The 24,889-nt window shown below is 44.4% G+C and overlaps 1 protein-coding gene across 1 annotated transcript; it reads right to left on the bottom strand.

The window, feature by feature from the left end:
* Positions 1-1,113: 1,113 nt before the first annotated feature.
* Positions 1,114-24,328, bottom strand: LOC146202817 (uncharacterized). The gene is made up of 2 exons (XM_084588350.1): positions 24,175-24,328; positions 1,114-7,474 (listed from the first exon to the last, which is right to left on the bottom strand). Exons 1-2 carry the CDS (start codon positions 24,189-24,191, stop codon positions 7,171-7,173), a joined length of 321 nt encoding a protein of 106 aa, XP_084444476.1. The 5' UTR covers positions 24,192-24,328; the 3' UTR covers positions 1,114-7,170.
* Between the last annotated feature and the right edge of the window lie 561 nt (positions 24,329-24,889).

The following is a 24,889-nucleotide window of genomic DNA, read 5'->3' as shown; positions in this document are numbered from 1 at the left end:
TATAATTTCATACACTCATAACATGTTCTAAGATGTCCATTGTTACTGTGCACCAAATGACTACACCGTACGAGGACTGTGAAGTCAGAAAACTGCTTTCAAACCTGTTGGCTCCATGTATTCCTAAGGGCGTTAAGCCTTCTTTTCACCACCAGTCGGCTCATTCTGGCGGCAGCAGTGCCATCCCATCTTGCTTGCATCACAGATCGTTGTTGGCCTATATTAAGCCGAAAGCCTTTAATTCCTCATCGTTGTCAGCAGGAGCTGTCAGTAGGAGCTGTCGGCAGACGGTGTCACACTTTCAAGGGAGATATTTAGAAATAATAAATAAACCTTGTCTCCACCGAGAATAGAACCTTGATCCATTGGATCCCCAGCCGAGCGCTTTACCAACTGCGCCACACACGAATTTTTTTTTGAAGCGAAAAGCTTCACTAGGCTAGTAAACTCCGAGTCTCGCGTGTCGTCCGTCGTCAGAAAAAGCCACAGCTGCTCATGCGCAAACCACGTGACCTCAATGGAGAATAATAATAATAATAATAATAATAATAATAATAATAATAATAATAATAATAATAATAATAATAATAATAATAATAATGCACTCCGCTAGGTTTTCAAGCCGTCAGCGTGGCACCGTGACAACGTATGCCGGGGAAGAGAAGAATGGCAGGAGACGAGGCGTCGGGTGCTCAGGCCGAAGCCACTGCTGCATGGCGGAATGAAAACAAGAATAGGCGGCGGGCCGTGGAAAATGAAGAACAGCGTGCCAAGCGGTTGGAAAAGAGACGCATGAGTGACGCAGCAAGACCGGCGCGTTTTACTGCTAAGAAGAACACGTTATGTGACGGTGAGGTTAACCGATTACAAAAAGTGGACCTTGACGCCCGGCTAATGGGCCGGAGTTCCCGGGTTTGAATCCGACCGCTGCGGCTCCGTTTCGATGGTGGCGAAACGAAGTGGCGTCCGTGTGCTGTGCGATGTCGGCGCACGTGGTCGAAATTATCCCGTTGACCTCCACTACGGCTCCCCTTTCTCTGTTTCCACTTTCACTGCCACCTTCCTTCCTTCCCTTATGGCGCGGTTCAGGTGTCCGCAGAGCAAGTGTGACAGATACTGCGCCTTTCCCTCCTGTGAACCAACCAACCTATTCGGGTGAGTGAGCTTGGCTATGCTAATCGTGAGTTTCAGCCTCGCTTCCCAGATAATCCATTTGAAAGTGTGTGTAGTGGATCAACATCGCAAAGGAACCACAAGCTGAGCCATGGCATCGCCGAACATTTTCGCTTCTAATATCCAGGCTAAACCAAGCTAAGACATCACCAATTGGTATTTATTACATGCCTGTAAATGCAGGAAGGGCTCCTATATACATTACTTACAAAGTAGTAAGCCTGTAGCCGAAAAGTCCAATTGAAACATACAACACAACATCACACAACCAGAATACGGCTAAGAACAACTTCACTAAAACGGTGGCAAGGAAACACAACACATCAACAATGACAGCCAGTCCGGTTAATAGTCACCATCTGCGTAAGTAACATTACATCTAAAGCTTTCACCGAACGTTTGCGACGTTCATATGGTTCTCCAGTGTTGAGCATATGCTGCGCGATAACGTATTCAGGCCTGTTTCTGCCGGCAGACTAGGTTTGACACATCTCTATGTCAGACAGTTAGTTGCTCGTTTCTTCTTTTTCCGCAATAGCTCCCATCCAATTACTACAGCATCCCTGCAAATTAACTTTGTGAAGCTTCTTCCCAACTTGGTGGCCTCTTCCACTTTTACCGATCGGCCCGTATTATTTGGTTTTATGAAAGATGTTTACGATTCAGTGCGTTTTCTGGCAGTTCGCTCTTCCTATGAGTGCTTATTCTCTGTTTCACAGAAAAGTGTATACAAAGATTTGATATCTATGTTGTTCGCGCCTTCCTTATATCGTTCACTTTATTCTAATTGCATGGGGCATATTGTGTTATAAAGGGTACGCAAAACGCCGATCTCACTTTGTACTAAAAAGTTTGTCTTTAAACTCTATGCCGAAGCTCTGTCTGTTAAAGTGTGGCTGCACAAAAAAATTAAAAACATTTTCGCTTCTTCTTTAATTGTCGGCTATGTCACAAACCTGAAACCACCGAACACTGTTTATTACCAGCAAAGATGCAATATTATTTTGGGACGTTCTGCAGAGAACACCGAAGAAAGACTATTTTGAATTCGCACACTTTGCGTGTCTTAATGGCCATCGAACAGGACCATGAACCCTTTGACATGATTTTCCTCCTTGCACTGTGCAGAAATGCGTATGTTGAATCGAAATGCTGAGCCTCTTTTTTCTCCTAGTACTCATTTCGGCCAGATGGTGCACCAGCTTAGAGACACTTGCGCCATGCCCCGGATCTTGAAACGTTCATCATATTTCTCCTTGTCTACAGTGAGAATGATAGCGGGATTCCACTAGTAACAGATACTGCGCCTTTAATTTCCTGTAAACGAATTATAGAACGGCAGTGAACTTTGATGCATACAATGCAATGCTGGTTGTGTTCGAGAAGGGGTTCGCGATGTACCGTCACGACAGGTCATGACGTCACCACGTGATTCATGCACAGGCGAAGCTGACCCCGCCGGGCGTCCGTGCGGCGCCTTTCATTTGGCCCTTCCTCGAAAGCCGCACCACACAGCAAACAGAAGAGACCCAGATGTGTAGGAGGCGTTATTCTACAGCAGGACTCAGCGGCGTTTGCAATTGATCTACAGGATAGAAAAGGCACAGTATCTGTAATAATTCTCCGCGGACACATGTACCACGCCATAAAGGAAGGGAGGAAGGTGGGAGTGAAAGAAGAGAGGGAGATAGAGGTGCCATAGTGAAGGGCTGCGATCCACCACGCTTCAGTGGCTTCCGCCTCATCATACTTTAGGGGTCCAAAGTGCCGTCAGAATTTTTAGCTAGTATCGCATGGCTTTGGTTTTCGAGCTTATGAAAAGGATACGTATGAGGTCGATACCAGAAATAAAACTGCGCGCTTGCATTTTTTGCCGAAATATGTGAGATGAATGCAAAAGCAGCGCAAGGATATGTCACATTTTGGTCGGGTTACGCTAAAATACGTAGAACCCCATTTACCGCCTGCTTCAATTCTAGCTAAAGTACAATGTTTCAAATGCGTTTCATTTATTTATTCACATGTCCTAAAGGTTCTAGAGGGCATCTCATGCGGCAGAAAATACACAATAGGATCTTGCAAACTGTAACACACGTAGTCTGTACAGACATTTCACACGCAGTCAACCAGCGCGTACATGAGAAAAGGAGAGACAGGAAAACATAAGACACACTTTATAATAAATATGGTAATAAAGAATAAAAACACTTTTCCGCAGTCAACAGCCCATATAAAAATAAACTATATAGATGCAATAAACATACACTTGTTAATATTACAGTGTTTCATAGGCATTGACAAAAGAAGGGTTAGATGTCGCAGCATTGGGCAAACTATTTCAATCTGGAACAGAAGGAATGGTGAATACTTGTTTGTTCGTTCGTTGATAGCCATAATCTGAAAAGGAATATTCAGCCGTGATGAAACCTGACATCTAGGAGGAATAAAAGTTTTGCCAAAGAAGTAGAAATCACAACATAATGTATCCGTAAGAGAGGAGCGCGCTTCTCGTCTGATTTGTAAAGGAGAATATTTAAACGACTTTTCAAGGTTGCGACGCTAGAAAGGTATGAGTAATAGTGGACGATGACTAACTCCTTTGTTTTGCACTAATTCAATAGAATCGATTAAATATGCTTTATGGGGAGGCTAAGTAATGGATGCATATTCAAGTTGCGATCTTGCGAGTGCAATTTAAGAAAGAAGTGTAGCTTCGGTGTTAGAGACTAACACAGTGTTTACAAACAAAGGGAGCATTGGCGATGCTACAGCAACCTGTGGGTTAATTAGAACCAGGCTAAGCGCCCATACATGAATTTATTATTTATGCTTTATTAATAATATAATAAATATGGATGTTTTACGTTAATTCTAACGTTAGTTACAGACCGAGCAATTTTATAGAGACTGTTTTGAATGACGTTATTACTGATTATATAATTGTGTACGTCGACCTGGCATTCTGTATTGAATGTTCGGGCTTTTGTCTTCCTATTATAATAATTATTAGCTACCTGATGCACCAATCTCAGACAGTATTTAAATCCTCTTTTGAAATATCATGGTTATGACTTCTAATGTAACGGTAAATATTACAAACATCTTCAAATATCCTGATGCGTGATTTCAGGTCAAGGTTGAAGTAATTGTTGCACACAAGAAAAAGTACCGGTCCAAGTACGGAGCCCTGCAGAACGTCAAACATGTTTGGGAAGAAACAAGTTTTGGTCCAGTTAAATGATAGTGCTCGACTAATTAATACAGTAAGTTCGTAAATAGTATAATGTGAGAAGTGATGGAATACTTTGACGACATCAGTGAAGGTGGCATTCATCGGCAAATGTGAGCGAACTGACTGATGAAGACCAGCTATTCAGATAGTTGTGTCTCACGCCAGCGCCCGATCCAAAAACCTTGCTGCTTCGGGAAAATGAGCTAAAATGTTGTAATATGACATAATATTCGATGCGATGATGTGCTCGACAAGCTTGCATGCTGCACGGGAGGAAAATCTGGCTTTATCACAGGAATTTTAGAGCGCGGCGCTTTGGCGCCCGTTCCTGCGTTTCGCGTCGTCGTCGCCGTTGGTGTTGTCCCTCGTGACCAGCTCCGCAGCCGGGGCAGCGCCCCCCCCCCCCTCTCTCTCTCTCTTCCTGAGTAGCGGCGACGGTGTTCTCCGGTTGCTGCTGAAGCGCCGGTTCGACATCAGCGGATCGCGATACGTGCATCCTGAGCCGAAACGAAGACCCACGTTGACTTGACTCGCTGGCAGCGTCAGCGACATCAGTCAGTCGCTGCTATTTCATCGCCGCGCAACGTTCCTATGGCCCCACGCGCTTGCTCCCGACACCTCAATTGCTCTCTCGGACCACAAAGCTTCCTTCATGACAGTCAAGAACGAGGAGTGTTTCTTGAAGGAATATGTGTGAAAAATAAAAAAAAAAAAAACGTCTGCAATTGTACATACATGCCTTGCTCGAAATAGTTCCCTCAATCTATCGAAAAGGTGGAACAACTGATGAGCTGCACTCAAATTTCGCATTAGGAAGTAACGTAATCGTCGACAAATTTTTTTTTTATTGCCTGGCCCGAAAACAGGAACGATAGGAGCCTTTTTTCCAATTTTCTGGTGTGTTTTCGGTCGAAAGAGACTTGTAACAGCGTGCCAAGAGAAGAAGGGTAATCTTTTTTTATCGCTTAACAGCTGCGCTGAGGTTCAATAGAGTTCAGGGCTTGATATAATAGGCAGGCGGTCTAAAACATACTCAACCCATTTGAGTACATGAAGTATCAGTGTCCCCGCGATGCAGTAGTTCCTGATATAGGTTTGACGTTCTTTCCTCACTCGGTTGTCGAGCAGAACGATCTTGGCAGAATACTGTTTGAAGTCGACGGCGCAGCTGAATTCTAGACATTGATATAGAACGTATTGTGTTAAGGCTTCTTGTCGTTTCACGTTTCGTAGCGAAAGCTACACTAAGTATAGTCAGAGGCGGATTGCGGATAAGCTTCTCTGGTCACTACTGCGCATGCGCCGTAATCCCGGCCACTAGTTGCTCCGAGCCACAGAACAAGGGAAGAAGGGAAGAGCGAGAAGCAGTATAAGAAGCCGGTCAAATGGAGCAAGCAGATTCGTAAGACGCCAAGAAGACGCGCCGAATCACCGATCGCACCACACGGTTTGCAGCCAGTGCATCGGCGACCAGAACGTTCGAGTCGGACTTTGTGAACAATCCGTTTGGTAGCTTTGGCTACGCATATCCAAGCTTGACAGAGTTGAGCCACCATGAATGTTTCGAATGTACTGCACATCCAACCGTGTGTGCTCATAATTCTCTTTTCCAGTATGTTTTCCACCAAATAACTGTTCGAAACTATGCTGATGTTTATTGATGTAAATTGCACCCTTCTACGGTCCCTGCAAAGGGGCTGGCACTATTATAATGTACATTCTTTGTCAAAAATAAACGGCCCAAGGGGTTTTCTTCTAACCGCTGTAACTAGGCTCCTAGAAGCAATACTGGAATATATAGGTAAGCATAGAGAAGAGTGAGGAATAGACTTGTCACCTACGAGATTTCGAACAGTGGAGATGCGTAAGGAGCCCAGTTACGGGGTTTAGAAGCAGAACCCTTGGGCAGTATATTTTTGAAAAAGACTGTACATAGATAAGGTATCGGGATAAAATTTGTGCGCAAGCACTGTGTTTATAGGTAGAAGACCATATGTCGAAATTTTCCGACTGTATATTCATTGCAAGGTTAATAGCATGGTCCGAGAATAAAAATAAAATACAGCTACCACGAATATGATGTGAATGGTTTAATGTTGCGATGCAAAATATCAAAGGTGACCACAAAACGCGATTCGATTCTGTAAGTAAGAGGGGCAAAACTTGGTAAAATAGCTAAACTACGCGAGAGTAATTTGCCTTCATTGAAGCTTTGCACAGAAAAGGCAGTGGCAGACGCCGAGAGGTGGCATTCTACGGAGCGATTAAGGAGACTCGTGGGACAAGCATTTCTCGCCGTGCCTGCGAAGTGCCAGGAGAGCCTCCCTTAACATGAAGCGCGACAGTCTCGCCTTTGCATTCGTAGTAACCTCAACTTTCAGGACTGAGCCGTGAAGTACGTGTAAATGCGATTAAGCGGCCGATCAATTTCCGTTTCCATAAGCGGGTAACTATGCATAGCTTCCGACCAGACTAAAAATGTCAGGCGCAGATCTCATGCTGGTCAGGAACGGAAGAGATTTCGCAATAAAATGTGCGGGAATGAGATTATTCCCATTAAAATATTCCGAGATGATAGACCTCTCGTGAAAATTTTCGGAACGTTAACACGCTCCGCTCACACTGATGTTTGCGCAAGTCCGCACGCAGGCCTTCCTCGGCCCAATGACATGAGTTCACGTTCTGTTCACGGCGGCATTTGCTGCTCGTAGGGCCCGTCTCACTTCGGAAAGCAGTCGGCGTAACGCACGGCTTGCTGATGGTTCTCAGACGGTGTTTGCGCACTTGGTCCCCGTCAAGGGCTGGAGCTCCTCCGAGCTCTGCCTGAGCAGGAAGGAGGCGGTGAGCGAGAGCCAAAGGTCTCGCTCGCGGTGCGCCCGCCGCCGCTCGTGTACCGTGCGCGCCACGAGGCACAGCGCCACGAGCGAGCCGATGGTGAGCAGCACGCAGCGGGTGTCCCAGTAGTAGCACAGGGGCACGCCCAGCAGCCCCACAGTCAGCAGCAGTGTCACACCCAGCACGGTGCACACATCCTCCAGGTCCCAGTCCTCAGTCGGCTCCGGCGGGCACCTGCGGGAGCACGGCTTTTAACTGCTTAATTCACGCCGCCATAGCCCGAAGAGCTGAGGCCACGATATACTAGGCCTTTTTTTTTTCTTTTATGGTCAAAGCTTTTAAAAAGGGTAACATCATTTTAACCCTGATGTTATAATGGGGGCTAAGGTGGACACCAGGTAAGACGCAGAAGGCTCCAATTAGTTCGCTAATTGATTAAATGAGCCAATTAACTTTAACATTTTATTTCAGGGGGTATGTTGTAATTGCAGAATTGGGGCTCGTCCGCCAAAATGCATAGCCCGGAAAAAGTTCTTAAAAGTTTGTAGCGGGCGTTACAAGACCCCCCCATATGTGATCCTCATAGGCAGTTTCACCGAAGAACACAGTGCCAGCGGCGAGTCCGGCGTAGATCGCTCGTCCAATATGAGCGCTTTGAGGCCGGACTGCAAGCGTAATATCTGCGCGCATTGTACACCGACATAGCGGCCATCGGCGAAGCCGTGGTCGAAACGATTGACAACGAACCGCCGTGCGCCCTGAGTGACGAAATTTTTGGGTGGACCGATCTACGTCACAGGCGCTGTGTCAGTGTTGGTTGGTTTGTGGGGTTTACAGTCCCAAAGCGACTAAGCTATGAAAGACGCCGTAGTGGAGGACTCCGGCAATTTCCACCACCTGGGGTTCTTTAACGTGCACTGACATCGCACAGCACACGGGCACCTTGCTTTTCGCCTGCATCGAAAAGCGGCCGCCGAGGCCGGGATTCGATCCCGCGTCCTTGGGAACAGTAGTCTGGCGCCGTAACCACTGCGCCACCCCGGCGGAGCTGTATCAGTGTGTGAAACTGCCTAGCAGGGCGATATTTCTGGGTCTTGTAACGAGCGAAATATTATATATATATATATATATATATATATATATATATATATATATATATATTTACTTATTTTAAGGAAATTTTATTTTCGCGGCTATACCATTTGGAAGGAGCTGCAATTCTGGAAATGCACGAACCCTAAAATGAAAACTCAAAATGTTTAAATTAGAATTTTAAAACTTTTATGTGAAATTTTGAATGTAATCAGTTAATTGGTGAACTATTTGAAGTACCCTGCCCCTTCTTTCCTGGTGTCCGCGGCAACCTCGAATACAGCCCCGGGGCTAAAATAAATCTAACGTCAGTTGCCTTTGTCTTAAAATTTTGGACCTTTAAAAAAAAAAACGGTATTCCTACACTCAGTTTCCCAAGCTATTTACACCACCATAGGAAAGGCAATTGTGAACTCTGCCAATCAGGTTGACGCGCACAACATGATTGAATTCCTACACTTCCATCGTGGTCGACAGTGGTGTAGGAACCCGTGCAACAAAAAGTAACCTTATGTAGTACCATCCTGTTCGATCCAAGTCAACCACATTGTTCCTAGGCTTCGAAACCGCCTGCAGAACACAGTGTACACAAAAAGAACCCGAGTAAGTTGAGCCAACATTTCAAAATGAAAGGAACTTCGGTCGAGCATTGAACCGGAACCATGTACATTAAGGCGATGGAGATCGAACTCAACGGGGATCGGCCACGGCCACACAATGGTTTTCAATGACCACTTAACTCTATCGGCATTGGCTCAGCGAGGTTCGCGAATGGCCATTCGAATGCCAATGGAAATTGAGAGCAGCACTGCACTCAACCTGAGGTGAAAAACAAGAAACTTATAAGAAACAAAACATTTTTTTGGATTGAACTATTGAACCAGTCCATAACCGCCAGTCACAGTCCGACATTAACCAGTCTGTCAGCTCGTTTTTCGGAAATCAAAATGATCGCTGTCCAGAATGCGCGGTATTCAGATGTAAACAAAGTGACGCTGTTCTAGGATGTCTGGCTGTTCTTCTCTGGCAGTGTGGCGTGCTGCAGCATTTTTCTCATGTTCGCCTTTGAGCGCGATTCGCAACAACCAGACTGAAAAGTCCTAACGATAGCAACAATGAGGGTGGCGAAGACGACCGTCGAGCTGTGGCGGCATCGCCGGCGCAAAATGAATGCGACGATCGCGCATTGTTAGCCCATCGTCCATCTACTGTTGCTTGCCTTTGGGGCCTATGGGTTATGACGAGCTGTGAGGTATTTGAATACCTTTCTCCGAACGAACGTTCACTTAAAACAGCGCTCAGTGCGATATCAGCCTCGTTTTACCCTGCTTCACTTCATATTTTTATCGGATGTAACCAGTGGCGCCTTCTGTCGGATCACATGATCACTATATTTAATGGTCATTGAAATTCGTCGTGTCGCAGCGGTGTATCTCGAGGACCCTCGAAAATTTCGATGGCCATTGATTCAATGGGCATTGCGTTTACCCATGTGACAGAGGTATAACTCATGCTAGTTTTTATTTTCCGCTTACCTAAGCGATTAGCCAAGCTAACTACTCAAATTCTTTATTACTGACTGCAGACCCCCAGTGTGACATACAGAGCTGTGGAGCACCTTCAGCAACCACTAAAAAACTATGTGCTACATGAAATATATCACACTCCTCTTTTCTGTATTCAAAATAAATTCAGTGAAATATAAAAAAGCAACGTCACGGGTCACTTGCAGTATATTGTGCTGCTCTCAAGCGCGCAACATATTAACAAGGTCGGCTGTGACATGAATTCAGCCACGGAGGAGCGACAGCTCATTATGCAGGTTGTGGTCATGTGGACCTTTTTGCTTTTGTCGCATGACGGCGCAAAGGAATCATCCCGGCCGAACGTTCGATCATTCTTTCGAGTAGACTAAAAAAAAGCTCTTTCGCAGCTTCGGACGCTTTAGTGCTTCCGCAATATTCTGTGAGACTGAGCATTAAGCCAAGGTTGATAAACTTGCCGAATGCTTGTAGCATCTCCCAGTCTTAAGAAGTCATGTTTCAGTGTCGTGCGACCGAACCACGAGGCGCTGAACCCTTCATCTCGCGCATACGGACGTCTGCAGGATAGTACTGAGTCAGTGTGGGCCCTGGTTTTCGAGCAGCGGTCCAAGATAAATACCCCGGCAGGCCTTATACAACCTGTATCGTGTCAATTATTCGCACATTATACAAAAACCTGATATTCGATTTGGTTCGAACAATTTCCGCAATGCACTATTTGCTTTCTTCGAACGATCCAACACGTGGATATTGGAATGGCTATTAGAAATTTTTCAATATTCGCACACCACAGGTTAAGATCATTCAGCAGCGTGAAAAAATCGCGGATGGTCAAATTTTCCGGAGCCTTCCCCTACGGCGTATCTCATAGCCTGAGTCACTATGGGACCTTAAATCCCATAAACCAAACGAAATGAAACCAATCTGGAGAAAATGCATATCGATATCTTTGGCTATTTTACAGTAAATCACACACAGTTAAGTCATTTCTAGAGATAAGGAATACCAGGGAGCCAAGTATAACGTTCCGTGAGGTACCCCAGAACTAACTGGTAGAGTAGAGGAATTAGCGTCATTAGTGCGGACAAACTAAACGCGAGAAGAAATAAATTCACGCATCGAGTTAACAACTGCAGGGTAAATATTCAGAACACTAAGTTTAGGTAAAAACAGCGAGTTATTAAATTTATCGAACGCTTCAGCAAAGTTAAGAAAAAATAAATCTGTTGAAAAAGTGCAGTCGAAATAAAAGGGTAAGTCGCTAATAAAGTAGTTGAGTGCCACAAGGGAAAAACTTTCGGAACCAAGTTTTCGTTCGAGGGAAGTTGTTATCCTCAAGAAAGTGAACAAGAGGAGTAAATATTAAATGTTCTAATACTTTGCATGGCAGGGATGCGAGAGAGTGAATTCTGTTTATCTCCGGTTTTATGAATGGTATGACTACATCAGTTTTCCAGTCCTGAGGTAGCACACCATATTGATACGATTGTCAGAATATGCATTTCAGTATGATAGAACTATTCTTCTTGGTACTCCGTAAATATTTGCTATCTCTTACATAAATTCCGCTAGATGTTCAAATTATCGGCAACCGGTATGATGCCTAGCGAGTCGAACATAAGGGGATTCACTATTTTCGACTGCGCGTAGTGTACAGTATAAGATCACAATAAACTCGGAACGAGAAAATAAATTTGATCCTATAGAGGCCGCCTGAGGCCATATACGTGGAAGTAACAACCGGAGTCTTCGTTCAAATGATGATAAAAAGGCTATTTTCGTTAACTTCCATGCAACACGACTTTCCATTGTAGGCCCAGTCTAATCAGCTGAATAATCACTTTCGCGACGCTGTCATCCCGCGTATATAGAGCTTTCGCGCTTTGCCACAACCTCACGCAGAAAGCAAAGAAGTGACTGCGCACCTCGTCAACAGCTCCTAAACTAGCAACCTTATCGATATAAGAACGACCGATAGTTCATGAAGTCCACAGTTCGATATGCCGCCTCGCTTTTCACACGACCGATGTTTTCCTAGGCAGTAAGTATTGTTCGCGGAGTGGAAAACTGGCTATACAGGTTCTCTGTATTAATCTTGTTTTCAAAATGAATATCCTTATTTCTCTTCTGCAGGAGCTTTCATATGTCACGATGAAAAGATTAAGAACGCATTATGTAATCTGTGCGGCATTCCGACGCACAGTGATGCACATTTGTATGTAAGTCGAGCCCTTCAGACTAACTAAAAGAATTCACCACATAGTGAAAACTTTATTGCTTACTATTAATTCGTCAGAACAAAACTTGGAGATAGATTATTGCGTGCATTATTTTGCATTTATTCACTAAACTTAACATTCAAGTGTCCAATGAGCACAAAAGGAGTCAAGGTTCATTTGCTCAAATTACCCGCATCACATTCCCTAAATGTGGGCGAATTAATTAGGGCAAATGATATGCATCCTCTTCAGTGAAGAAAAACTATGGTCCTATTTTTTTTTCCTCTCTTCAAGAAGCGACACCTAGTAATTAGCGCTCCATCCAACCTGCGGCCCTTATAAAGTCGCATCACACTCGCCGCCGTTATCCTATAGTTCACTGACGCCATATTTTACACGTATACATTTACTGGTATTTTATTACATTCCGCGCACTGTGAACGACAGGAAGAATCCTTTATTGTCCTCTACCACAGTAGCATAATTACTTTTTTTTGCATTTTCATCAGCCATTGAAACTGTGTAAAAATAGCGTTGATAAATAAAATATGCGTGCGGAACTTCTCGCGGATTTGTTCGTCCGTGCGATTTACTGATATGATAGTACATAGTGCCGTCGCTTGAGGTCACATACAAAAGAGCAAAAATAGGAGACAGGAGGTGAACAATAAAGGTCAGCATTTTAATGTACGATACCATCAAATTGATAAATGCGAGGATAGTCATTCTGAAAGATCGATAGTATAGCGTAGCCGCGTGGCTCATGCAGAACTAGAACTGTTGACGGACTGGCAAGTGCACAGGGAAATCATGGTTGGTTAGGTTTGTGGGAATTAACGTCCGAAAGCGACTCAGCCTATGAGAGACACCGTAGAGGAGGATTCTGGAAATTTCGACCACCTCGGGTTCTTTAATTAACGTCCGCTGATATCGCACAGCCCACGGGCGCCTCGCTTTTCACCTCCAGCGAAAAGCGGCCGCCGAGGCCGGGATTCGATCCCGCACCGTTGGGAACAGTAGTTGAGCGCGCCACCCCAGCGGGGCACAGGGAAATGAGCTCTTTATAGCTAGCTCTTTCTATGTTATAGGGTTGCGACGGCTGATATGGATAAACTATACTGCACCTTTTCGAATAAATCAGGTGGTTGCACATATAGCAGCCTTACATCCTTAAACACTGCTTTCACTAAGTTGAATGTGGCGTCTTACAAGCAGCGAAGGTTTTTTTTGTTTTTTTTTTTGCAATTCAAATCCCAGCTTTGGGTGCACGTGGCATTGCATGCATTGCGGTAAAATTGCTTCTGCGCGCACTGCACAATAGCAACGTTGCAGGCACCGAGTACCGACTAGTTTATTTAAGATGACCTGCTGTTTAACAAACTAGAGCTGAAATAAACTTTCCAAGGCGTGTTAGAGCGATTCGTGGAGGCTAGCGAGTCCTTCGGGGGTCGCATTCAGCAGACAGGCTTGCGACGAAAGTTGCCCAGGACGCATTGTGTGGCATGGGGAATGAAAGCACCTACGCAAGAAAACAAAAATACGTCCCCGGTAAATGCGCTATTTTCTTCCCGGGAGCGAAGTTCGAATTGCTTGGTGACGGCATCAGAATAGGAATCGACACGCCTTGATCTATGACCGAGTATATGTAGTACCTGACCTCCGTTGTCCTCCCGATTAAGTGGTGCAGCAGTTGTGAGCCGCCGCACCTTCATGTTAGCACTCGCCAGCCGCACCGAATATATAGCTACCGGGTCTAGCCATTTCCCCACAGCGGAGAGCACAGAAAATGTATCGAGTAACAGGCGTCCCACCTGTCCAACCGATACACGTCAGCTGCGAACGGACTTCGCGACCGGGGGGCAATCATTTACGTCCGAGTACGAGTAGATTCGGCGCCCGAGCCTGAGGGCCGACGGCGGCAAATTAGCGGATAAGCAGTTGGCACATTCCCGGCGCCGAAGGCCGCCTCGGGCTGCTGCTGCTGCTGGAAGGGCACCGCAGCGCAACTCGATGGCTAAGAAAAGCGGGGAAATCCCGCCTACTGGTGCACCTCACACGTCTCGGCGACCAGGGTGCCTATTCTCTTCAGCGACGAGCTTGCTCACGAAGTCGCGAGCCGTGAGCGGTGGAAAAGGAGAAGGAAAAAAAAAAGAAAAACGAAGTCTCGCGAAACGTTGGACTCGGCACAAAATTCAAATGAGAGGGGTTTTACGTCTCTAAGCCTGTCTGCGAATGTGTACTTCTCCAGCCGATGTGTACCACTGGAGAAGAGAGCTTCAAATTGGGGGCAACTATTCGGGTTACTTTTGTGCACTTCGAGACCGCAGTGCACGATTAGAAAAGAAAGTTTTTATGCATGTGGGTTCACGGAGAAAAACAACCGTTTTCTCCGACACGCTTAACTCATCGACGCATCATTAGGATGGGTAAACACATTGCACGTTAGCAGTGCTTTAGCCAGAAATATTTTTCGGGAGTGTTGTACGCTACTGGTAAAAGAAAAAGAAGAAAAAGAAGTACGAACCAAAGAAAATGCCGAACGGAGACCTCGAAGGCAGATGCAGCGCTCAGAAAATTTGGAGGGAAGTTCTGACCCCCCCCCCCCCACCCCGCTCCCTTCGGCTGTGGCCCTGCCAGTGAGTGTAATATATGATTTATCCATAGCGAGTGGTCATTGATGCTGTTGTTCGCCAGAACACATGTGCAAAGGCATTACTAAAACACCATCTGCGAATGAAACGAGCCTATTTATTTCGCACTAATATCCGCAAAACCCGCACTAATACCCACAGAATAAACTATTTGTCGAACGAAATTCTCAAGGATAAAAAAAAAACTGTCAAGGATATAAAAAAAAAAAACTCGGTCAGAGTTCCGAAACATCACATGTAACCCGTATTTACTAGCAAGAACCTTCAGTCGCGCGGACTTCTTTTCTGCTCTACAAAGCAAGCTGGAAATTGCAGCAAATGCTGCATTTCTGCGATTGCTTCCTCGTAGCACTGGAGTAGCATCTACGGGAATGCCCCATTGCAAGTGCACCCACTAAGCAATGGGTGCGACATGCTGCAGAAAGGCTTTCCCACCAATTACGGCTGCAGATTACGCATTACACGGCCCTTAAATTACAATTTTTCACACGCGACTTCGTATTATCGACACCGAGGACCAGCTCAATGTTGCAACTGGGCACAGCACACATACACGTGCACAGACGTTCCGAATTCTCTTTCGGATCGAAGTGCAACGAAGATTACAGCCCTGCGAAAGCTGCGCCAACGGTAAGCACCCGTTCTCTCTCTCTCAAAGCGTACTCGCGAATAATCATATAAAAAGAATACGCAACACAATGACCTCTTCTCTAACTTCCTAACCTGAAATCTACGCTACATAATTTTTTTTTTGTTTCCATAAACATACTTCATTATGATGACGTCCTTGTCCATGCAAGCTGAATGCGCTCTTCTTGACACAACGCTGCCCTTTCCGCAACTGCTGTGGCGTCATTCCGCGTCGTCAAGTCAAAGGTAGTCCTTATGTTCCACAGATAATGCGATTTATTCGATGCTGGCAATATGCCAGCACCGATCATCACCCCCGTTGATCGCCGATTCACGGTCTGGGATACTGCGTCACTGCCACAATTGTCACTGCCCTTTGTGAACTCAACGCGGACGAAAATCTGTTGTCGCAATCGTCGTTTCGCGAAAAGCTAGTGCGAGAGTACCCAGAAAGCCCTTCTACATTAAATGCTCCCTGCAACAGTTGGATTTTCTTCTCATACACTCCACATTTATCACAGTCGCTTATTCTGCCTCTATGAAGACGCGGACGCTGCAGCCGTGATCGAACCCGGCTCCCCTAACCTCAATATAGTCGAGAATCCTAACCAGTGAGCCACCGCGGCAAATGCGGATTTTCTAGAAAAACTGCCAGAGACACACGTGAAACTTGTTTTCGGTCCACTTACGGCAGGGGTCGGTTACGGCAGACAGGTGCTGTTAATACGCCTATGAAATAGCTTTGTGGAGGCTTCGATGTAAGGTCAGCAAGCGTCAGCTCATATGTAAGTATAAAAGGTGCGTAAAGACGAATGACTATCATGATAAACGTGAGGCAAGAGAAGGCCTAGACGTAACTCTACATTTCCTGGCCCCGTACTCAGTCACCATGGGGTCAAGAAGAAATCACAAGAAAAGACCTGGCTTGTAGCATATATGTCCCGTGATTTTCACAGTTGGTCATCTATGATCCCCACATCAAGCTCTCCAACGTGGGATGAGACACTAGCTTAAACATACTCAATTATAATGCGCTATATCGCACAACTGAGAACTGAAGTCCAGCATCGACCGCAACATCGCGCACTACTAAACTTTACCCAATGCATATACTTTGAAGACTTCAAACAAGAGCCTTCAGTGCACCTACCTACAATTCCATTTCCGGCTACGTTCAGAACCCTCCTGATGCCAATAACAACGAATCGAGAGCATGAAGGAACACTAAATAAACTTCAAACGAAAATCACTCATCTGGAGGATCAAAGCAGGCGCAAATGTGATAATGTGATAGTTTTTGGATTATCTGAAGACCCGAATGAAACTGTCGGTACTGAAAAAAAAAAAGTTGCCGATAAATTTACTGAAACGATAGCATCCCGTGCCAGTCGATCGGAACAATTCATAGGAGTGGAAAACCAGAAAAGCAAAGGTCGTTCATAATAGTCTTCCAGAACGAAAAACAAGAAATTATGCAATAACGCATTCAAACTTAAAGGAACGGACATATCTGTTCAGAACGATTACACGCGCGAGACGCTGCGCAAAAGAAAGCTTCATTGAGCTAGTGCCAAACACGAAAAACAAGAAGGAAATAGGTCGCCCTGATAAACAATAAACTGAAAGTGGGTAGTGCAATTTACGCAAGGGACTACGCCACATGTGCAAGTGTTCAACGGTCCAATCGCCAGTCAAGTTCAGGCACGGAGTGACGCCAACCTCCCAGCGGCAAGAATCTACGCCTGTTGAACCTTAATGCCCGCAGTATAGTAAATAAAAGCAATCCACTAGAAGCTCTAATCTTAGATTATAATCCCCTTATTGTAATACCATGTAAGGTTTTGTGCAAAAAAGACTACACGAAGAAAGATACGCGAAAGGACGAGAGCAACGGACGAGTTCGCGCTCGTCCTCTCGTGTCTTTCTTCGTGTCGTCATTTTTGAGCATAACCTTTCATGGCTTTACAAGATTCAAGCCAACTAGCCAGACAACAACTCTTGCTAAAATCCTGAAACTTGGTTGAAAGAAACAAATCGATTATGCTGAAATTTTACCTCCCATCGTATAGCGTATACCACTGCGATAGACGACCAATAGGTGGTGGTGTTTTCATTTTATTACCCTCAAGCGCATACGCATTACAGAGGGGAGTGGTACATCATATATGATAGAACGCATAGAACACTAAATGAACAAAACATAACAAAGGCTAAACGAACAAGGGAATACAGAACAACGAAAACAATCTTACAATAAAGAAAGTTATACAAGCGGAATAAATTGAAAACAATCATAAGCGGTGAGAGAACAGCATTATACAGCGAAAAGAACAACAGCACTGGGAGCAAACAAGCATGAAAAACCAAAAACGGAAATAAGATAATAGTCAGGGGGGAAAAAGTGTCAGGGATCAGCTTCAAGATATTGCATCAGTGATGAGTGAAATGAATCGTGATCTTGGATTAATGCGATATCGGGCGGAAGGCGATTCCACTCTACTGACGTACGAGGTAGAAAGGAATGAAAAAGGGCATTAAAATTGCAAGTTATGACATTTACTTTGTAAGCATGATCAACGCGGGAGGAGCGATACGATGGCTGCGAAATGAAAGTATGCCTCAATTCGTTATGATGATAAATTTTGTGAAAAAGGCTAAGACGTGAAATTTTCCTTCTAAGCTCGAGAGATGGCAAAGATAGCGTTAGTTTCATTGAAGTTATGCTGCTAGTGCGACTGTAATTGGAAAGAATGAAACGCGCTGAATTATTTTGAACCATCTCAAGTGAGGATTTCAAGTTCGTGAAACCGGGATCCCAGATTGCAGAAGCATATTCAATCTTTGAACGTACCAATGCTTTGTACATAGTCATTTTAGTCGAAACAGGTGCCTTCGAAAAGTTACGGAGCAAATACCCAAGCATGTGGTTACTGTTGTTAATAATGTAATCAATATGTTGCTTCCAGCGGAGGTCATTAGTAATATGCACACCCAAATATTTGTACGAAGTATCAGTATCTAAAGGAGTGTTATTCAATACATAGCAAGCAGGGGAAGCACAGTCTTGGGGAAGTACAGTATTCAAGCTTTTGTGTTGCCGCATATTCATGATCACGAGAGCGTCTCTTTAAAACTGTGCTGCTGAGGCCGGCCCTTACTGTTATTTGCGGTTTAACGACCACCTGATTCATCACAGTGGTTTTTGTTTTTCTGATTTGGCTGATCATATGACCAAATTCATTCATGAAAAGATTATTCTTCTTGGCGATTTCAACCTACCGGGAGTTGATTGGAATTGTCCTGTTTGTAATTCCGGCCTAGGCACGCATGGCATGTTGCAACGCAACCTTCAACAGGTTGGTATTCAAAACCCACGTGTGTCGAGTGCACTTGGTGTCGTTTTTGTCGGCCGATCTATGCAAATATTCTCCGTTTCGGTGGAAAGCTGCCTTTCTGACCAAGGTATGCTGTATTGTTCATGTAGCGTTCACCCCCCTCCCCTCCTCAACTCTCACCATGCTACGCCTGTGTGTGCGTGAAAGATTTCTCGCGTGCCTGGGATGAAAGCATACTTTCTTATCTTGACCTATGCCTGAGTGATTTTTAAGGGAATGTCGTTGCTGTACTATGAAATAGATTTAATGAAAGGTGCACGTACTGCCTAGAACATTTTATACCTAACAAAGTAAAGAAAACACGCAAACATATCCCTGGATTACGCGTAAAATCTTGCATCTAAAACTAAAGCTAAATCGATTAAAACGAACACGTGCCTTCCGAAACACTATTGAAGCTGTGCAATGTGCTCTATGACCTCGCTTCACAAGCCCAAGTAATACATAAGCTTGTATACATCGGGCTTCCTTCTTTCATAATTACCTGGGTTACCGCTTACCTTTGTAACCACGCCCAGTTCGTCAGTATTGATGCCTATTGTTCAACTGCCTTCCGTTCACTTTTGGTGTACCGCAAAGAAGTGTATTGGGTCCGTTATTGTTTTTGCTCTACATCAGTGACATTGCGGATGTAATTAGTGAACCAATGCAAATTAGGCTTTTTGCCAATGATTGTGTTTTGTCTCATGAAATTAGATCCTATGACGACCAAGACATTCTTAACTCCAACCTCCTGCACATTCACTCATGGTGCAGTCGATGGGAAATAAGCTGAACAATGACAAAACAGAATGAAAGTAATCCCTAAACAAAAATCCTTTCCACGTGCCCTTCCAAATCATCCGCTAGAGGAAGTCAGCGAATATAAATACCTAGGTGTTACTATAAGCAATATTCTCAGCTGACATAAGCTGGAATAACTTTGTCTCCTTAGGCACAGATTAAAAGGTGCCCCTTGTAGTGCAAACCTTTTTAGCTTACACATGCTTCATGAAATGAAACAGCGCAAGGAACGGGCCGAAACACGAAGGAAAGGAAACAGACACAGGCGCCGTTTCCGTGTCCCGTTCCTTGCGCTGTTTTATTTCATTATGCAGTACCAACAATCCAGGCATCTTGCACTTCTTACACATGCATCATCAGGCCCAAACTTGAATGCTCATTTGCATCGTCTGGGACCCTTACACAAAGCATAACATTGATGCACTCGAAATGATTCAGCGAAAATCTGCACGATTCAACTTTAATAAATATAGTTCTACTGACTCTCCAACCACTCTTATGGCACAACATACAGACATTGCAAACGCGAAGAAAAGTTCAAAGATTGAAATTTATTTTCTTGCTCAAAAATAAACTCTCTATGAGCCCTGATTTATTTCTTAAGCCGATCACAACCCGGCTAACACGAAATCGTCCCACAGAATCACTAAACCGTACATCGCTAGAATCAATGCCTTTAAATACTCCTTTTTTCCCTCGCACAATAACTAAATGCGATGAACTCCCACCTGGTGTAAACAGCACTGACGTCATTGACAAAATTGCTTATTGATAGTTGCTGAGTTGTTTCATTTGATTTGATATGCTTGGTTTAACGTCCCATAGCGACTCAGGCTATGAGAGACGCCGTAATGGAGGACTCCGGATATTTCGACCACCTGGGGTTCTTTAACGTGCACTGCCATCACAGCACGGGCGCTTCGCTTTTCGCCTCCAACGAAAAGCGGCCGCCGCGAGTCCAGCATTCAATCCCGCTTCCTTGGGACCAGTAGTCGAGCGCCGTAACCACTGCGCCACCTCGGCGGAGTAGTTGCTGAGTTGCATTTCCTTGTTCTTAATTATGTCCTGTTAAAGTTTTCTGCGATGCAATTTGCCGCGTTTCTTTTATGTATTTTTTGCCCCCTCCTGCTTGGACCTATTTCAGGGCCTGTAGTATTCTATAAATAAATAAATAAATAAATAAATAAATAAATAAATAAATAAATAAATAAATAAATAAATAAATAAATAAATAAATAAATAAATAAATAAATAAATAAATAAATAAATAAACTCTGCTCCCTTTCAATCAGAAGGCTGGCATACATGCGAACCGAGAGCACTAGGCTATGCATCTAAAAACAGTCTTCCCATGATTTTACCCCCGAAGTGACGTGGTGATGCACCGGAGCCTGAATTTCACTCTCTGGCGCTTATTAGCCAACGAATGCTCCGTTTTTCGTTAAAGTAGCCTGACGGTCGATGAAATGCGGTGATCAGTTTATGCAAGACAACTTCAATTTGTAGTCGGCCGCCCTTTAATAGACGCCGCTTGCTCGTACGTACTGCGCAGCAGCGGCTGATACTTGTGCCCGAAAATATATAGAGCTGGCTGCCGGCATACATTGCAAAGCGAACAATGTGCACCGTGTTATAACCACTCTTGAGATAACCAAAGCGAGCACAATGTGTGTACTCAAACGCTCGTTACTCATTAGATCACGCAGTCAGCTAAACCCCAAATTTATCAACGCCAGAAAAAGCTGCCGCAGGTCGCTAAACTCTACTAATTCAGGACTACAAGCATCCATGACCGCGCTTGCAAGATAAAAGAAATGAGCACTTCTCGCCATCAAACCCCTCTGCCAGCCATTTAGTTGTGACCTTTATTTTCCGAGATAATCTCCTGTCGTAAGCTTCGTCCCGTTCCGGGTTGCTCTACGGCTTTTGATTTTGCCGCAGGGACTGTTGCTCGTAAACGAATTTCATGCACGCTAATTTTCATTCGCGAAGTCTTTCCGAACTCCGCCTGAAGCATTTCGCATTTGCTGGCACCATCGAGCCTCATTTGCTCGAGGTTTCTTTCCTTCTTCCGTCACGCTCAGTTTGTTAGGACACATGCCCGCGCAAGTCGGCCTAACCAGAATTGGACGATTTTTTCTTTTTTTTAAGGGCAGCATAGGGACTTGGGACGACGCCTTTGGCCTTAAAGGGGCACCGAGTACAACTGCATCCAATTATAGTTATCACTAAACATTGTTTCTCTGACTCTTTCCGGGTACGTTGGAGTTTCTCGGCAGCAAATTATGAATTTATCGGCGAGAAAACGGGATTTATAAATTTTTCCGGCACTCAATTCAAATCCTTGACGTAGTCATTATAAAGTACGGGCGGCCGTCATTTTGAACTGTATAGCGGTGTAGCGTATAACCACTGGGAACCGGATGAAAAAAGTCCGTGTCGACGCGCGGACTTCACTTCAGGACTCGTTTTTTCTTTTTTTTTTTTAGTGTGTTGGCCTTTCGTCTTCTATGTACTTTGGCCATCTTTGTCTGGAGGGTCTTTCGTCTTTTAGTGTGTTGGTCTCTCGTCGCCTGCAAAAGTCTAGGTTTCGGTGACAATGGTCTCTGTCTCGAACGCACTACCCTATCCCCACAGACCAATTTCGGTCCCCCCGTGATCTGATTTTCTTTTACAGATCTAGAACGCGGCCAGAATTGTCCACACCACAGTATGGCACCAGGGTTTGAAACATGCAGCAAGCATTGTAAAAGTTTTTTTCCCACTAAACATTAGTGGTGAGGGCCGGTAGGAATGGCTTTGGCATCTTGCAAAGAACGGCCGATTGCGCTTGCGAACACGAACATTTACAACCGTGGGCTTTCGACACCGGGAATATGACGCATACATTTTTTTTAGTGCAAGTATGGATCACATAAACGAACGCCCAACCTGCTGTGAACTATTTCGAGTGTGAATATCTACTTCTTCCAAGCAGAAAAACGAGAAAATTTAGTCGACGAAATGTACTCAGCCACTGCTACGAAGTGCGCTTACATTCTTCAATTCTCATATAATTGCAGAAATAAAGTCGGCAATTGTTGGCTCTAGCTTCTTTTTTTTCTTCTCCGCCTATAAAATACTTGCTTTTATGAGAGCTTAGAATAGTGTGATATTTTTACGTAACCAAAACAAGTTTTTTTCTTTTCAGCATTGTTACTGCAATTTAACTGCACGCAAGCACTAGCACAAAAACGCATAAAATTACCGCTCGCTCGGTCGTGTTGTCGCTCACTTTAACAGGGAGCATTACTTATCCCTTATTCTCCTCCGAGTTTCTGTAAGTCACATAAGCGCAAACGAATTGAGAAGCATCAGTGTGAAACGAAGAATATAGCATTGCTTTTTGATCAGGCGAAAGACAAATTTCGGGATTCAAAGCAGAAACAGTGTTCATAGAGAACGAATACATTTTTTTAACAGTATCTTGAGCATACTGGTCCAAGCAAGGAACATGAAATGTTCCCAATGACACGAGGGAGGGGTAGGGATGGGTCTAATTCCTGTAGAGTATCGGTAATGCAGGACGCTTCTATGTTTTTTTGTGCTTCTTCGCTGTGAAAATATGATGCTGTAGCAAAAAAAAAAAAAAAAACAACAAAAAAAACAGGGCAATATACATTTAATGCTAAAATGGGGGAGCGGTTCGAGTTGGCGTTTCGTGAACATTCTGGAGACCCAGCACTAAGTAACAGACAGAAGAGGAAGTTCTAACGCTTGCTCTTCTGTCCTCAGTCTTTATTGCGCATTTTCAAGAATTTTCGCGCTACGATATACACAAGACAGCAGGAACCACGTACACAGGACAAGCTCATGGTTCCTGCTTTCTTGTTTATCTGTGTATATCGTAGCGCGTAAATTCTTGAAATGGTAGGCCAACTAGACGCCATTGCTGCTTTGCTTGCATTTATTGAGCCATTTCCAGCGTACGCATCAACGTCAATGCCAAAGTCCCTAACAGCTGCTGAGCACAACAAAGTATATAAATAAAAAGCGTAGCCAATGGATATATATATATATATATATATATATATATATATATATATATATATATATATATATATATATATATATATATATATATATATATATATATATATATATATATAATCTTTCCCCATAATATTTACTTACAGAACATATCGCACTCGTTTTGCCTGAACGTAGCGAGCAATAAATCATACACAAAGAAACAGAATGACATTTACTCGTCGGGTTCGAGCTCAGACAGTTCGACGCGCAGCACTTCGATCATTATGTCTCTCCTAGAACTAGCTTCGGAGTCAACTTCATACTAACTGTTCTGTGCCTCGATCCTTTATGAAACGACATCAGGCTGTGAGAGGTTTTGCAAGGGGCACGCACCCGCAGAAACCATTCGGCGAATGCCGAGGGGGATTTGCATCAAAGCGGTGGGTAGCGTCATGGTGGGCAGCATAACGCGGCACAATAACCGACGGTCTTAACTGGTTCGGGCCCAAGCTGCTGTCTACTGAGCTTTTGAAATAGCTCTGACTACTACAAAGGCAGAAGCAATCACTTCAATATTAACACGAAATATAATTAAAGACGCAAACTTACGTGTCTTCGAGGTTCATCGCTCAGCCTACTTTGCAGGCGGAATGGTCTTCATCGTCTGAAAATATTTGACATAGCGACGAAGTGAGAGGGGGGAGGGGCCGGGACGATGTGAAGACGCTGGTTTTTGCAGATAGTAACTTGAAGCGCCTGATAGCTCGTCCAGAAATCACGAACAAGACGCGCAGGCCGCTTATCGCGAGAGCAGCAGGAAAAAGAAAACAAAGGAACGAGGGCCATGGCAGCTTTTGACGCAGCGGCCGCAATGATAGAAATAGGCATCTGCCGGTGCTGATAAGTTTTTTCACCCCAACGCTTGGCATCAGTGTTACGCTCCCACCGAGCGGTGACGGGACTTGCCTATCAGCGGCTCAAAATTTCCGCAAACTCTGAGCACTAATATCTTGTTGCGAGCCGCGCTAATTGCGCGAAGCAAGACAAAGAACAACACGTGCAGCTACTGGCACGGTTGCATTGTTTTTAGCCACTCAGCTTGCTACACAATGGCAATTTGGATAAAAGAGGTCGTTTTGTCTGGAAAGAATTTATTGCTAGCTCTTGACATGAGTGAAGTTTGTCAACGGGTGCTTAGATTGTGCACGCATTTCTATGAGGGAATAAACGAATAAGGAGAGGATGCCTTTTTTTTTTTTTTTAAATCGCAAGGCGGAGGTTGGAATAAAAATTAAAGATAGCGAAAGTTTGTAACCTCCGTGCT

This window comes from Amblyomma maculatum, chromosome 1 (assembly GCF_055883805.1).
Source record: "Amblyomma maculatum isolate TAMU_Amacu chromosome 1, ASM5588380v1, whole genome shotgun sequence".
Taxonomy (NCBI): domain Eukaryota; kingdom Metazoa; phylum Arthropoda; class Arachnida; order Ixodida; family Ixodidae; genus Amblyomma; species Amblyomma maculatum.
Note: the sequence above shows the minus strand (reverse complement) of the source record. Positions and strands in the feature narration are given on the sequence as shown.